This window comes from Panulirus ornatus, chromosome 6, assembly GCF_036320965.1.
Source record: "Panulirus ornatus isolate Po-2019 chromosome 6, ASM3632096v1, whole genome shotgun sequence".
Lineage (NCBI taxonomy): Eukaryota > Metazoa > Arthropoda > Malacostraca > Decapoda > Palinuridae > Panulirus > Panulirus ornatus.
Genome location: NC_092229.1, coordinates 47,239,357 through 47,256,042, shown reverse-complemented (window position 1 = coordinate 47,256,042; position 16,686 = coordinate 47,239,357). Strand labels below are relative to the sequence as shown.

General features: G+C 38.0%; 2 protein-coding genes across 7 annotated transcripts in view; one reads left to right on the top strand and one right to left on the bottom strand.

Moving 5' to 3' along the window:
- LOC139749197 (DNA oxidative demethylase ALKBH2-like) overlaps nt 1-16,686 on the bottom strand; it is a 620,232-nt gene that overhangs the window by 590,661 nt on the left and 12,885 nt on the right. The window lies entirely within an intron of this gene.
- The window catches only part of LOC139749191 (uncharacterized), a 148,740-nt gene that overhangs the window by 130,117 nt on the left and 1,937 nt on the right, over nt 1-16,686 (top strand). For all 3 annotated transcript variants that reach the window (XM_071662864.1, XM_071662863.1, XM_071662862.1), the window contains 7 exons: nt 552-737; nt 872-912; nt 1,290-1,391; nt 2,159-2,920; nt 5,765-7,425; nt 8,135-8,247; nt 11,614-12,360. In XM_071662864.1, coding sequence (XP_071518965.1) covers nt 552-737; nt 872-912; nt 1,290-1,391; nt 2,159-2,920; nt 5,765-7,425; nt 8,135-8,247; nt 11,614-12,360 — 3,612 coding nt within the window. The remainder of the gene's footprint in view (nt 1-551; nt 738-871; nt 913-1,289; nt 1,392-2,158; nt 2,921-5,764; nt 7,426-8,134; nt 8,248-11,613; nt 12,361-16,686) is intronic.

The window sequence follows — 16,686 nt, the reverse complement described above, 5'->3', positions numbered from 1 at the left end:
CATTCACATTGCAGGTATTCAGAACCCTCAAAAAATAACATCTATCTTTTTCTGAAATTGCGTAATACTGTTAACAACTTCCTATTCCAATCATTTTTTACTTTGGTTCTGTCATTAACCCTCTATTTCCTTTTTTAATCACAATTTTAAATATTTTTTCTATATTCAAGCTTAAATTAATCAACTTTCCCTCCAATTTCTCTTTATCCCTTTTCATTTTCTGTTTCAGTCTGCTCATATCTCTTCTTTTTATCTCTTTCCTTTAAAGTCTTCCCTCAATTTTCAGTACTATACTTCATTCTAGATCAAAGCTAACCATTTGATATGCTTATTTTACCATATTCTTTTCATTCCTTTTCATTTTGCATGCTTCATTTGCTGGGTATTAAAAGACATTATTCTCTTCTTGTCTTTGTACTCTCACATATGTCTCACATATACCCTTATATATTTCTTACAACTTATTATCCCCTTTCTTTAGTACAGAAAATGAAATTCAGACAGTTATAATCTGTTATCTTAAGCTAAGGAATATTATATAACCCTAACAGAGTGTGAAGTGGAGGGCAAAATATACGAAGAAGGGTCCCAGGTAGAGGGTGTCGGAACAGCCTGCCAGACATGCTTCTGTCTTCAAGGAAAAGTAACTTGTAGAAAACTGGCCTGTGCTGATCCTATAGACGGCTGCACTCCTATCATGCAGGAAGGCCAGTGCTGTCCAGTCATGTATGACTGTGGTAAGTATTATCTGTGAGAGTGAAAAAACTAAATGATTGCTGTTGACATTAATGGTAAAAGTCTATTCTAAATACTGCTTTATAGTATCACCTCTGTTGGCATTATTTCTAAAATATGACATGTTCTGAAACAGGTGGTGAGGTTACCCCAGACCAAATTGCCCTCCTCTTAAAGGTAAGAGCCCTTTTCCCTCATGAAAAACTACTTTTGAAAAAAGCGCACAACATTTTCCCATGAAATACAGAATGTGTTCTTTTTTGAAAAAAAAAAAAATCTGAACTGTTAAACATCACTCACTTGAATCAAATATATACACTGTATCATTACCAAGTACAACTAATCCATGTACTATCCCAAAACAACAGCAGCATATTCATGTAATTCAATGTTTTCTGACCTTTTGTATTTATTTTCACTGCAGGACTTATTACAACACTATCAAGTCTTAAATTCTATCAACATAATTGTATTGCATCCAGAAAATAAAACTTTCATCTTGCTGCAGAACTTTAACGGCATCTGTATTAATCTTTGATTTTAACTCATCACAGGCTAAAGCAGGAAATCAACAGAGTATTCTTCCAGAAAGGAAAAGTACGGCCCGGATGAGTCCTGGGGGTGAGGTTACAATAACTGACACAGGAATTGACAGGGTAAGTAGGGGAAAAGAGATCCTCTCAAGTGCACATGACAAGTCATAACATATATATTCTGGCTTAGATAAACAGCACAAAAAACACAGCTTTTCGTACACTCAGAATTAAAAGTGCAATCCCTCTTACAGAACATATTAGAGGGAGGAAAGATAATTCTTCTTACACTGGACTGAAGATATGATATAAACCTTAATAAGAGAGCAGATATATCCTTTTTTTTTTTAACATTATTATATCATTAAAAAAAATTCTTGCACCCACACTAAGGATACTCATACAGTTTTGCCCTACCACTTTGGTCATAATAATATCCATATTGTTAAAATATCAAAGATTGAGTTGCAATTCTTGACATCTCTCACAGAATACTGCACACTGATTAAACATACAGAAATGGGGAAGTGAAAGTCAGGATCTTTACTTTTTTTATCCAAAAAAGATTGTGAGGTGCTAGTACAGTCTGAATATGGCCTAAGAAAAGTCTCACAAATACAAGAAGAGAAAGATCCGTTTTTCTGTATCAGTGCATTCACTGAACACTGAAGTCAACTCAAGGTACTAAATTGGTGCCTGAAGATACTGCACAATCCAATCTAGTATTAAGATTCTTTCATAGATGAACACTGATAACACTAACATGAAAACTAACCCAAGTTTTTTTCAGATAATTAGGATACAGTCTATATTATTGCAGCAATAATTAGGTATATTCTTCCTTATAAAACAAGTCTTCTGAATAACTGTTTTCCATTGCTACTGTGCAGTCTCCAGGAGCTCCTCCAGATTTTGCTTCACTAGGAGTTGATCTTCCACAAACCATTCTAAATGAAGCTGCCACAATAGAGGTTCCTGTAACAGTAGCAGCTCCAAATGAGGAAGAAACAACAGAAGACGTACAAGATGAAGATATGGCAACAACTCAAGAAAATCCTCCACCAACTCAAAAACCTCCTCCAACATTACGCCCAATGGCACGTCCATCACTTGCAGAAATTGTTAAGCTCCGCCAACAATCCCGCTTTTCTTCTCGGCGACCAAAGCCCACAAGAATATTTAGAGAGAATCAAAACAGCCAAACTCGATCTGAGGCCCAGAGCCTTAGTTACCGCCTCAGAAACCGTGGCCGTATCAACAAACATGCTGGCAACACAGCCAAGACCACATCTACAGTGTCTACACACACTCCAACCACCTCAGCAACACCTATCACATCTGAACTTCCTGATATCCTTTCAGTTTTATCTACAATGACAACACAGTCCCACAGACACATTATTCTCCCAGTCCCTACTACAGATGAGCCTACTATATCCATTACAGATGAAGTGAAAATCAAAGGTAGTACTAAAAGTAGAACAGCATCTAAATATAGTACATCCACATTGCCAAAATACAGGTATTCTGCCACTACCACAACACCGAAGCCTTCAGTTATCCCCACCGTAAAACCCAGGGCTTCATCCACAACATCCAGAGCTGCACCAGTTATTACCACTACAGAACGGAAGGTTGAATCCCTGCCTGAGGTAGTTTCAATAAACAGTATAAGTGCTATTCATTTGATAGAGTGACAGTCAGATGTAATAAAACTTTTCTAGGGTAAATATAACTTTTGTAGAAAAAAATAGAGTAAGCATTGCCCACACAAAAAATCCAAGTAAGTGTCAGTCAACTAAATATGTTACATCTGGTTGTCACTGGTTTAAATGAATGCCCACAACCTCACTTGCTAAGCCATCACTGCATGACTGGGAGGACTAGAGTGGCAGTTCAAGGCCAATAATTAACAGATTCCCAGCATGAATCCCAAGCTTCTCTTGTTCTTTGAGCAGAATAAATAACCTCTATTCTTTACCTATAATAAATAAGAATACAATTCAGACCTATTAAAGGACCTATAATATTAAGTGTTTAGAGGGATCATGTCAGTGCATCCAATGGATGCCAAAATTCTAAATTATTCTCAGAACATTATCATTACTTTATAGTGATACAAATGATGTATTGCAGCTCAGTACTCATTATATCTGCCAAAACAGTATCAACAGATGAAAATAATATTGGCTTTATATCTTAATCCCACGCACATAAGTTATACATAGTAAATCATCTTAAAACCAAACTTGGCTAATCTTGAATTTGGAGTATTGTATGCTGTAAATACTCCACCATAAAAGTAAATAAACTAGAACAAATAAGGTCAAACTTTACCTTCCATACACCAGTAAAGAACTCAAAAAATATTCATTTGTTCATTAAACCCTTTCCAATGATGGAAGTGCAGTTAAAACAATAGCTTATTAATGACAATATGATACCACAGCACCAGACAAAAACAGATTTTGGTTTAAACAATACAGCAATGACAAGCCACTCTGAGTGCACTATGACCATAATGCTTCTGCATTTGAATATTTCTCCATACAAATGCAGGTTTTTACACACCAAAATATAAAAGAATCATTTTTCAGTTCATTAACTAAGTAGTGTGTAATATCTCAATATCTAACAAATGTATAATGGTGAAACAGGAATCACAGCTTCTAACATATACATTTCAAATGGAAAATACGAGAGCTGGAATGTACTCACTACTACTGCATCAAGTACAAGATTGTTGGCAGAAGCCACCCAAAGAGTACTCTCATCCGTACTTAAAGTTGTTTACCTTCTATATCAAGAGCACTGGTTTCTCATTCTCATTTAAACTAATCTAACATGCTAGATCTGGAATCATTTTTCTAAAATGCTCAATATATCCATCTTTTCCTCTTTCACACTTTTTCTCATCCTCTTTCTTCCTTCTTTTTTAATCAAAGTCTAGCCTCACTGAGGTCTAATGTCCATGAGTATATCTTTTGTCACATAAAAGGATGCTCATTTGATGTCAAGTGCTCAAATCATTCTATGGCTTTCCCATACCAGTATTTTCAAATGCACCTCCAAATAAGTATTCATTCCACCACTGAGAACAGTCTTCTTCCTTTCACTGATTAGTGGTATAAGAAATGTAAAGCTTTACTAAATTCAAGTTATGCAGGAATGCTAATGTATTTCCTATATCAATTTAGTATAATAATTTGCAGTGCCAGATAATCCACCACTTGATGAACTATTCTACAAAGTCTCTGTTTTGGAAAGGATTTTCTAATCAGTAATCTATAAAATTTGAACTCCTGAAGCAAAACAACTTTAGCTTTTTAGTACTGCGTATTTCACACTAAATGTTACAGCTAGTTTTGAAGAGAAGCAAACTGTTCAACAAATGGGAAACATTAGTAATGCTACTCCAGTAGTCCCCTTGAATGCCTCATTTACACATTTTTTCCAAGTACAAGTCCCAACTATTAAACCTGTCACAATAAAATAAATAAATACATATATAAGAATATCATATAAATTTATGAATTAATATAATATTTCACCAGTCATACCACATATGGTGAAATCCTTCATGAGTGATAAAGGCAATAATGATGTTTGTTAATGTCTGTTTCAAATGTTTTCATACATTTTGCAGAAATCTAAGGTTTACATTCCTTCTATTAACTGTAGACTAATCTTCACCTGAATCCTTGTCCAGTATGTATGAATCTCACTGCTTCAACAAATCATCACTTGGATTAAACTATGACAAAGACAACTTAGACACTGAATCTATACAAACTACAGACAGGTATGAAGTTCCAAGTCCACAAAACAGTTACTCAAGCCACTGTAAACAAGCAATGACAATGAGACTTCATACAAGTACTTCAAGCAAGAGACCAGTAGAAGGAACATAACAAGGCAGATGTAACATCTACCAAACTGCATCTATCATCACCAACGACTGAGAGCTCACAAGACTGAGAGCTCACAAGACTGACAGGAACAATTCTAAGACAACCACAGACTTCTACTGCAAAACTGACTCTACTATAAAGGCATCATATAATGTATTCAGCAAAGCAAATCAGTCCCAAGACTCTCTATTCAACTGAATTTCAAAATACATTATATGTAAGCAGTTTTAAAGATAACCTGATGACTAAAGCAATATCCAAATCTGTTCTTCCTTCATCACTTTTTGCCTTTAACAAAAATAACTGCTTTTCACCTTCATTGTCGATTTGCTGCCACTAATGCATGGAATACCAAGCCGCCCAAATGAAATTAAAGTATAACTATAGATTAAATCACTACAAAGCACATATACAGTAAGCATTAGTTTCAATAACAATATTCATTTAAATGACTATTACAAAAGGACATTGTATCTATTCAATTTGAACTATTACAAGATTTTTCAAAATTTATTGATTATTGAAGATATGGAAGTAAATCCACTCTAAACACATGCTATTTCCTTATCAATATTTTCATTCTAGGTTGTTGGAGTTGGCCATGTTGGTGAAGCATTCCTGATACAGAATATGAAGAAGCTGACTACCATTCCCCCACGTCATAATCCCCCTATTTTCAATTGGGAGAAGAATGTTGAAGTTGGTACTGGTGTTAATGTGAAGGGCAGCCTTGATGATACCATGGCATTTGGTCCAATACTTATATTTAACAACAGAGTGAGGACTGATCGCCAAACAAAGGATAAAAATGAAACAGAAAATGCTACGGAGACAGCAACTGAGAAGGAGGAAGAAGAAACTGCTGTTACCAACATCCCTCCTGAAGACACTACCATGCTGACAGAGGATGATCCAGTTGATGATTTAGAAGTCAGTGAAGAGCCTATAAAAAATATGGACACAATGAATAAGTCTGCAACAATATCAGAAGAATTAACAACATTGCTTTCTTCTCTTATTTTCCCAGAAAGTACCATCACACCACAAGATAACACATCCACTACAACACAAGCATCTGTAACTATAACTACAATGCCTACAAAAAAACCTTCATCCGCATTACCTTCTGTATCAGAAATATCTCCAACTGACGACACTGCAGACACTGAGGACACAGATACTGTGGTTACTAACATAGAGACTGACTTGCCATCTTATGATATTACTGTAGGCACATCTGTCTTAGCTACTGACCAGGAACAACCTGGTCCTGTTGGTGTTGGTGAAGTTATCCCTATACAGCTGGAACCAGAACACAAGGAACCTGAAACTGAGGCTGCTCCTGAAGTTTCCCGTCCATCTCTACTAGGAACTCTTTTTGATATTTTCACAAGACCAGAGAGACCTCCCACTCGATTAGAAAGACCATCCACTCGACCAGAAAGACCACACACTCGACTAGAAAGACCAATCACTCGAACAGAAAAACCACTCACTCGACCAGAAAGACCACTCACTCGACCAGAAAGACCACCCACTCGATTAGACAGACCACCTACTCGACTAGAGAGACCACCCACTCGATTGGAAAGACCATCCAGTCAACCAGAAAGACCTCATACTCGAACAGAAAGACCAGCGGCTCAATCAGATACACTACTTACTAGACAAGAAAGACCATCTAATCGACCTGAAAGATTACCTCCACGCTTGTCATTTAGACCACGCCCAAGACCAGACTCTAGACCAGAGTTCATCCCACCAAGATTTCGCTTTACTCCTGCACCAACCCCCACGGATAAGGAAGTTACAACGCAGCCCTCAACTTCTGGGTCTACACAAGAACAACAGGATCTAATCACATCCACTACCAAACCATTACGTTTTGCAGCCCCAACCAGCCAAACTGATATAACCCCTAGCCCAATCATTCCTGCCATTATTCAGCCCAGTCCAGTGCACAATCAACCAAAACCAATTCACAACCAGCCCATCACACTAATCAACCTTCCTGATCCAATCCATACCCGTCCAGCTGTTCCTTTCAACAGGCCAAGTCCCGTTAACAATCAGCCTGCTCCAGTTCCTGAACAACCAGGAAACCCACAGGATCTGCCATCTGAGCCCATCATTGAAAGTGGATTCCTAGGTATCCGAAGTGAAGGCATCCAACCTAACTTTGATTTCAACAGTGATTATGAGAATGATGGAGAGCCAACACTACCACCCTCTCTTCCAAATCTAAAGTAAGATATCTGAAAGGCTTTGTCTATACTATGCATCATATTCTGAAAGTAAAGTAACAATATATATACTGAAACATATGCACCCTAAAATTTTCAGGCTACATCTCAAAAGAGAGCAAAGGTTTAATTTCAACAAAAGTTCATAGCGTGTTCAGCTATGACTAGCTTACATTCATGATAATTATCTACAAAAAACAATTTTCAACAACTTCCTTTATGCAGTATAACTAGAAACAAAAAACTCAAAGTTTTTGAATAAAAAGAAAGGATAAAGTAACAAGAGTCCATCTCAGTAGGAATATGTAAGCATGTATATCATGGTCCTTTACATAATTCCAGAATTACTTTCACCAGTACCAATTCCAGAACCATAATCACCTTCATCACTTCACCAGTAGTTATTTACATCATTCAGTTATCAATTTCACAAATGCACCATAGGAATGCAATTGTTAATTTTGTTCAAAAGATCCTATGAAATAATTCTGTTAGCTAAAATGTGAAATTAAACCAACAATTAAATAAAAAATATATATATATTCTTAATTCATCTACACTGTCTAGAAATTTTTCAATACTCCCAAACAGACCAGAAATAAAATGTATCAATCTTCAAATGCTGAATAGATTAGTAGTTTTCTATTCAATTTTCAATGAAATAAATAGTCATTATTGTTAGAATATTTTAATAATACTTATACAATTACAGAATCATCCCCTTTGTTGCTGCTGATGCCCTGACTAAACCAAAAATTGGCTTCAACAGTGAAGATTTAAGGTCAACACCACAACCTCTGGTCCCCATTCTTGTACCTGATCCAGGTAAACACCAATTTTTCTCATCTTAAAAACCACTGTAATTTTTGCCACAAAATCTCATAGCATCGTTCCTTCTCCTACAGTACAAGGGGTCAGTCTCTTTCCCACAATTGTCAAATACTGTACACTTACCTTCCAGCCACTCCCTAACAAATTCCCTCTAGTAAAAGAAATGTACCATGGAGTGACTGGAAGGTAAGTAGAGGGCCACTACTTATGTTGTCTTGGTTACTTCTCATCATAACATTCTCAGGACTACTCCCCCATTCGTGGTTTTCACCTTCCATCTATTTTCTGGGTAATTTCCTCCACCAAAGTTCAACTTCCATTTATGCGATTATCAAAACTACCTACAGTTATACACCCTCTGAAAAAATTCCACAAGTGCATGATTAGTACACTAGCCAGGGCCTTCGAACTTTGGGTTCTGGGGCCTGTCTTCATATCCCCCACCCGTGACATGGGGTTTTAAGATGCTCTTGACTGAAAAATATCAAGAAATATCCAGCAAGGTTCACCCCCTGAATTGAACATGAGTTTCCCAAGATACAAATCCAAGAGGTCTTTAACAGACTCTTTCTGGATAGACTCCCTTCAATGTAATTCCCCAGTGTCTCATGGAACATTGATCAATGTATAGGATAGACATGGAGTCTAGATTCCAGCACCCAGTCATGATATGGGGTTTCAAGCCATATCTGTCAGTGAGGTCTATCTACCAGTGACAACAGTAAAATGAACAAAAACTTGATGGAAATAGCCACATAGTACAGTAGACCATCCCTTCACAATATAAGCTGCTAAAGGGGCTGAATTAGAATTTTTGCCAGTCTGCAACACCGTTCCAAGTCCCTGCTAAGTCCCCTGTGAATGTTCCTTCCCCAGGATCTATACATGAAAAAATCTTTACTGATAAAGAAATAATAGAAAACATGAAAAGATTATCCAAAACAAAACTTAAAAGCCCAAAGAAAACAAAATAGCCATGAAGGTTGGGTAGGAAGAGGGAAGAACATAAAAAAACAGCTGCCACCACAGTGGATCATGGCACCGAGTTTAGCAAACTTACACTTGAGAAAAATATTGTATATATAAACAAGTCTGATAATCTCTAAAATGACAAAAGGATATCACTCATACATCTAAGGAAACCTGGCTGGGACATGTTGACATCATCAGAAAACTGACAGAAAATTAGCTCAAATTTGAAACAAAGGCTGTCCCAGCCCTGATGATGAGGTGTTGGTGATATCACAAGCTGGAATGGTTGCTAAATGGTCAAGGATTCCCCATGGTTGTGACTATTTAACATCCCTGGTACTGTGGTTGCTTACGGGGAAGAATTCTCATGGGTTTTCCCCTATCTTGGTATGGCAGTTGGATGGATCTAGTCTCCTTCAAGCTTAGAATGCACTCAGATGCTTGTGAGATCAACTATGCAGGTAAGAAAATATATTCTAACAGATAAACGCATATGCACACAAGTGTGTGCTGTATGGTTCTGGAGAAAATCATAAAACAAATGGATAACTTCCTACGAAGGAGAAACGAACTAACTGAGAGACAACATGGAATCAAGGAGAAGGGGCCATGTGTAACAAACCACTTCAATTTCGACAACACAGTGACCTCTGTTTTCAAACAAAACGAAAGGCTGGGTGGATTGTTTTTACTTGGACTGCCAGAAAGCATTTGATTGCAGCATATTTTTTTAGAAGCTGAAAGGTAGTTCTCAAGGCAGAAATGATGGAAAGACTCCTTTGATGGGTAGATGATTATCTCAGTGAGAGAACACAGGATGCAAGTCACTGTAACCTTATCAATGGTTGAGGTTACCACTGGGGTGCTAGAGAGTTCTGTTTTGGGACCATTACTCTTCCTAACTGGTCCATGTGAATTTCTTGCCAGAAGGTATGAACTCCTATCAGATTATAGCTGCAGATGAAGCAAAGGTCATGAGGGAAAAGAAACGTATGGAGGATTGCATCAACTTACAAGAACTTGACTGGCTCTAAAGTTGTTCTGATATGTGGTAGGTGAAAAATATTGAGGATAAGCCACAGTGCATGAAGGCCTCAATATAAATATTATCTAGAAGGAAATAAGCTGCATGAATCAAAGTGTGAAAGAGACTTTGCTACTGACATTGTCCTTAACCTGTCAATAGAGTCCCACATTAAAAGAATGGCAAAGGAGAAAAATTGTCAACAGAAATATTACAATAGCATTCAAGAGTATAATGAGGGTGAGCTGTTTAGATTCTGTATTAGATTAAAACTAGAATATCTTCACAAAGAGAATGAAATGATAAGGTCCAGAGGAAGGTATCAAAGATGGAACTAAAATTATGAGGGTTAAGTTACAGAAAAAGACTAAGGGCTTTAAATTTGTCCATCATGGAAGAGAGAAGAGTAAGTGTTGACTTAATCATGTTTAAGTTTTTAAATTAGTTAGATGAAGTAGATAATGTACAGTTCTTAGAAAGATGCAGGGAAAACAACCATTGGCAATAACATGAAATTAAAGGAGAAACTTGTTAGAGAGGATGTAAAGAGGTACTTTTAGAAAGGATGTAAAGAAGTATTTATTAACTGTAAGAGCAGTGGATGAATTAAATATACAGAGTATAGTATTTGTGGACAGCATACTAAAGTTTTAAAGTTGTATAACTGTAGAAAATGTTCAAGAAATGAGGCCTCACAAGTGTAAAATTCCCTCCCTGTACAGTACAAATAAGTAATAAGAAATTGGTGATTACACACACACTTCATCTGTAAGGTGTTAGTAACAAGGATGTGGTGCACAGCATGAGTGCAAGAGCAGATCTGGTGGGAGATGTCATGCACAATACAAATTTGAAACCTACAGTATTCATTTATGAACCAAGACAAAACTTGCACATTCAAACAAACAGAATTTCATAACACCAGATCTATATAAATCAAGTTAATTTCTGGTCATCTATAACTTGGCATCCAACCCAGGACTTTTTACACTACATATAATGACAACTCCCAAGGATGGACCCCTAGGTAATTTCTTTGAACTGTACTGTGTCACTGTAGACACTGAATATGTGGATTATACTTACATGTAAGTCACACAATCCTGAACAAAATAATCCTTTTGTTTTCATCTGCTTCATAAGCAGTGGAAAAAAGTAGAAAAAACAAAGATTTTTAACACATGAAAGCTTTGTATACAGTACTAAAAAGGCCAGCCAGTACAAACTATTCATAATTTGAAGCTTGTGATCATTTTCAGGGAACTATCAACTCTGCTCTCCATTTTGATAACATTAATATGCTGAAGCTACTTGCCCTACTGCAAAGGTTCCTATTAAAATTTTCTAATTTCCTCTTGTTTCAGATGAGGACACAGACAGCAATAACAATGAAACTTTACCAAATCAAGCACAACCAGACACATCTGAGGCTTCCCCCACCACAACTACCACTACTGCCGCAACCACTACCCCTCGTATCTTCTCTCGGCTTCCTATTGGTGACCGTCGGCCACCAATCCTACCACCTCGACGTACATTCAATCGACCCTCAAGTACTGAATCATCCACTCGACGTCCCTTCTTGCCTTTCCGTCGTCCTGAGGATCGACCAACACGTCTGCCCTTCATTACCCAACCAGCAATATCTGACATCACAACAAACCCACCTGAAACCTCCAGTACCCAATCAGCAACAAGCTCACAACCAAATGTTCCCTATGCTGACCGTGAGCATCCTGGCACCCGTCCACCATTCATCCCACCTCGCCGACAGACATCTACAAGAACAACAACAACAGAATCTACTAATCTACCCAAAATCACAACCCAACCCCTACAACTTCCATCTGTTATTCCTCCAAGTCCCAAACCCACAATTACCACCTCTACGCGAACGTCAAGACCCATTTTGTCTAATGATATTTCTAACCTTCTGCTCCAAGATGTTTTTGAGCTTCCTGAGGGACAAAACACCCAACCTGTTAGGTTCACATCCAGCCATGCAACATCCAAGCCCATCGTTCCAGTAAAGGTTGCTACAGTTCTACCAGAGATACCACCAGCTGTAAGAGATCAGCTGCCACTAGCCACTGACCCAGTTCTGGCATCAGGTATGTCAAAATACTGTTACAGCATTTATATAAATATTCATTTATTTATAATAATTACCTGCTCCAATTTCTATGAAAGAATCTTAGTCTTACCCAGGACATTTCTAAAGGCTAATACAGCCCAAAGCTGAGTTACTTCCAGTGGTAGGGAAATACATATCCTTTAAGAGTGAATATTCTTTCTTAAAACTGTACTCATAATGATAAAGCTTTGCCAAAGGCGACTTTCCACTCATATAACCTCTATCACACAGAGTTTGGTAACACATTACGTAAATAAATGAATGAATAATATATATATATATATATATATATAGAGGGTGAAGGCATGCACAGAGCATCAGATTGGGGAAGAGCAGTGTGGTTTCAGAAGTGGTAGAGGATGTGTGGATCAGGTGTTTGCTTTGAAGAATGTATGTGAGAAATACTTAGAAAAGCAAATGGATTTGTATGTAGCATTTATGGATCTGGAGAAGGCATATGATAGAGTTGATAGAGATGCTCTGTGGAAGGTATTAAGAATATATGGTGTGGGAGGAAAGTTGTTAGAAGCAGTGAAAAGTTTTTATCGAGGATGTAAGGCATGTGTACGTGTAGGAAGAGAGGAAAGTGATTGGTTCTCAGTGAATGTAGGTTTGCGGGAGGGGTGTGTGATGTCTCCATGGTTGTTTAATTTGTTTATGGATGGGGTTGTTAGGGAGGTAAATGCAAGAGTTTTGGAAAGAGGGGCAAGTATGAAGTCTGTTGGGGATGAGAGAGCTTGGGAAGTGAGTCAGTTGTTGTTCGCTGATGATACAGCGCTGGTGGCTGATTCATGTGAGAAACTGCAGAAGCTGGTGACTGAGTTTGGTAAAGTGTGTGGAAGAAGAAAGTTAAGAGTAAATGTGAATAAGAGCAAGGTTATTAGGTACAGTAGGGTTGAGGGTCAAGTCAATTGGGAGGTGAGTTTGAATGGAGAAAAACTGGAGGAAGTGAAGTGTTTTAGATATCTGGGAGTGGATCTGGCAGCGGATGGAACCATGGAAGCGGAAGTGGATCACAGGGTGGGGGAGGGGGCGAAAATTCTGGGGGCCTTGAAGAATGTGTGGAAGTCGAGAACATTATCTCGGAAAGCAAAAATGGGTATGTTTGAAGGAATAGTGGTTCCAACAATGTTGTATGGTTGCGAGGCGTGGGCTATGGATAGAGTTGTGCGCAGGAGGATGGATGTGCTGGAAATGAGATGTTTGAGGACAATGTGTTGTGTGAGGTGGTTTGATGAAGTGAGTAACGTAAGGGTAAGAAAGATGTGTGGAAATAAAAAGAGCGTGGTTGAGAGAGCAGAAGAGGGTGTTTTGAAGTGGTTTGGGCACATGGAGAGGATGAGTGAGGAAAGATTGACCAAGAGGATATATGATATATATATATATATATATATCCCTGGGGATAGGGGAGAAAGAATACTTCCCGTGTATTCCCTGCATGTCGTAAAAGGCAATTAAAAGGGGAGGAAGCAGGGGGCTCATTCTCTAGCTGTCGTGTAATGAACCAAAACCACAGCTCCCTATCCACATCCAGGCCCCACAGACCTTTCCAGGATTTACCCCAGACGTTTTACATGCCCTTGTTCAGTCATTAACAGCCCATCAACCCCAGTATACCACATCATACCAATTCACTCTATTTCATGCACACCTCTCATCCTCCTGCATGTTAAGGCCCCAATCACTCAGAATCTTTTTCACTCCATCCTTCCACCTCCAATTTGGTCACCTACTTCTCCTTGTTTCCTCCACCTGTGACACCTTTGTCAACCTTTCTTCACTCATTTGTTCCATGAATCCAAACCATTTCAACGCACCTTCTGATCTCTCAACCACACTCTTTTTATCACCATACATCTCTCTTACTCTTTCACTACTTACTCGATCAAACCACCTCACACCACATATTGCCCTCAAACATTTAATTCCCAACACAACCACCCTTCTTTGTACAACCATATCTATAGCCCAAGCCTCACAATCATAAAATATTGTTGGAACTACTATTCCTTCAAACATACCCATTTTTGCTATCCAAAATCATGTTCTCCCAAAACATTATGACACTTCCATTTCCATGGCTCCATTCACTGCCAAGTCCACTCCCAGATATCTAAAATGCTTCACTTCCTCTTAATGTTTCTCCATTCAAACTTACATCCCAACAAACTTGTTCCTCAACCCTGCTGAACCTAATAACCTTGCTCATATTCACATTTACACTCAATTTTCTCCTTTCACACACTTTTCCAAATTCAGTCACCAACTTCTGCAGCTTCTCTTTTGAATCAGCCACCAGTGCTGTATCATCAGCAAACTACAACTGACTCACTTCCCAGGCCCTCTCATCCACAACAGACTGCATACTTGCCCCTCTCTCCAAAACTCATGCATTTACCTCCCTAACCATTCCACCCATAAACAAATTAAACAACTATGGGGACATCATACATCCCTGCCACAGACCAACCTTCACTGGGAACCAATCACTCTCCTCTCTTCTTACTCATACACATGCCTTACACCCTTGATAAAAACCTCTTAGTATACCTCCCACACCATATATTTTTAAGACATTTCACAAAGCATCTCTATCAACCCTCTGATATGCTTTCTCCAGATCCATAAATACTACATACAAATCTATCTGTTTTTCTAAGTATTTTTCTCATACATTCTTCAACAAAGTAACCACCTAATCCACACATCCTCTACTACTTCTAAAACCACAAGCTCCTCCCCAATCTGATGCTCTGTACATGCCTTCACCCTCTCAATCAATACCCTCCCATATAATTTTATAGGAATACTCAACAAACTTATGTCTCTTTAGTTTGAACACTCACCCATGGAAGTGAGGTGTTTTAGATACCTGGGATAGGATATGGCAACAGACAGAATTAGGGAGCTGAAATGAACAGAATGAGTGAGTGGGCAAACATCATGGGTGCATTGAGGAGTGTGCAAAAGATGGGTATGTGTGATAGTATAGTGATCCCAGCAGTGCTCTGTGGTGTGTTTCATGATCTTAAATGCAAAGTATTAAAGACGGCAGATTTGTTGGAAATCATATGCTTTAAGACAATACATGTTGTGAGGAGGTTGATTGAGTAGGGAATGACATGCAAGAGAGGTGTGTTAGCAAGGAGAGCATGTTTGAGAGAGCTGATCAGGATTTGCTGAAACAGTTTGAACATATGAAGATGATGGGTGAGGAGATGCTTACCAAAGAGGATACATGTGTCAAAAGTGGAGAGAAAGAGGACATGGAGACACAAGATGAGAGTGAATGAAAAACATTTTGAGTCATTAGGGACTGGAAATAAGGGAGGGTATAAAGTATGCATTGCATAAAGTAAGCTGGAGCAATGTAGTACATTGTCAGTGAGCTTAACCAGGTCATTGAAAGCAATCAGAAGGAAACCACAGAAAGATTTATGGGGCTTAGCTGGGGACAGAGTGGCTTTGGTGCATCACACATGACAACCAAAATGGATGTGAGCAAATTAGTGATGTTTCTTCATGCGTTCCTGAAACAACCTCAAGAATGTGAGAAGAGGCAAATAATTATGGATAAACTAAACTGAAAAAAGTGAAATCTTGTAATATACTCTATTTTGTCTGAGAGCAAGAGCTCTCTCTGACACTCATAAAACTCACAGAAGCAAAAATGAATGGTGGAATGTACCTACTTATATAAAAAAAAATATGAAATTTGTCATTCTCCAACATGATCTAAAAGTCAGCAAAATCAGTAATATCACCATATTTGACAAAATACGAGACTAATAGTAACTAAAGCTTTAAACATAAGTGTGGATGTATAAATGTTTGTAGGATCTGGCTTCACCCTTACAGCTGTGCTGAAGATTAATGATAATGAACAATTTTGTCATGTCTCATTAAAATCCAATTTGATTTAGTAAAGCTAGTGACTGGAGTGCAAAGTCTGGGAGATGAAGAGGAACAAACAAATGGATGAATGGTGCAGCTCTGTTTCTGAACAAGAGCTGAGGACTATGAAAAATCTCATTGTGTGATGAGGGGCAAACATGATCTAGCCCAGCAATCAGGAATACAAAAATGCCTCATTCTAAAAAGGTTTGGGGCATAAAAATATTTAGTGTCATGGTAAAACAGCAAAAAAAAAATCAACAAAGAAAACATTTCAGTTTAACTCTGCAAGTTTTATGACAACACTTCAGAATGGGGTGGTTGTGAAAATGTGACAAAAGTGGTCAAGAAATATAAAAATGAAGTTTTCAAAGGGCATGAGCTTCCAAAAAATAAATTAGAAAAAAAA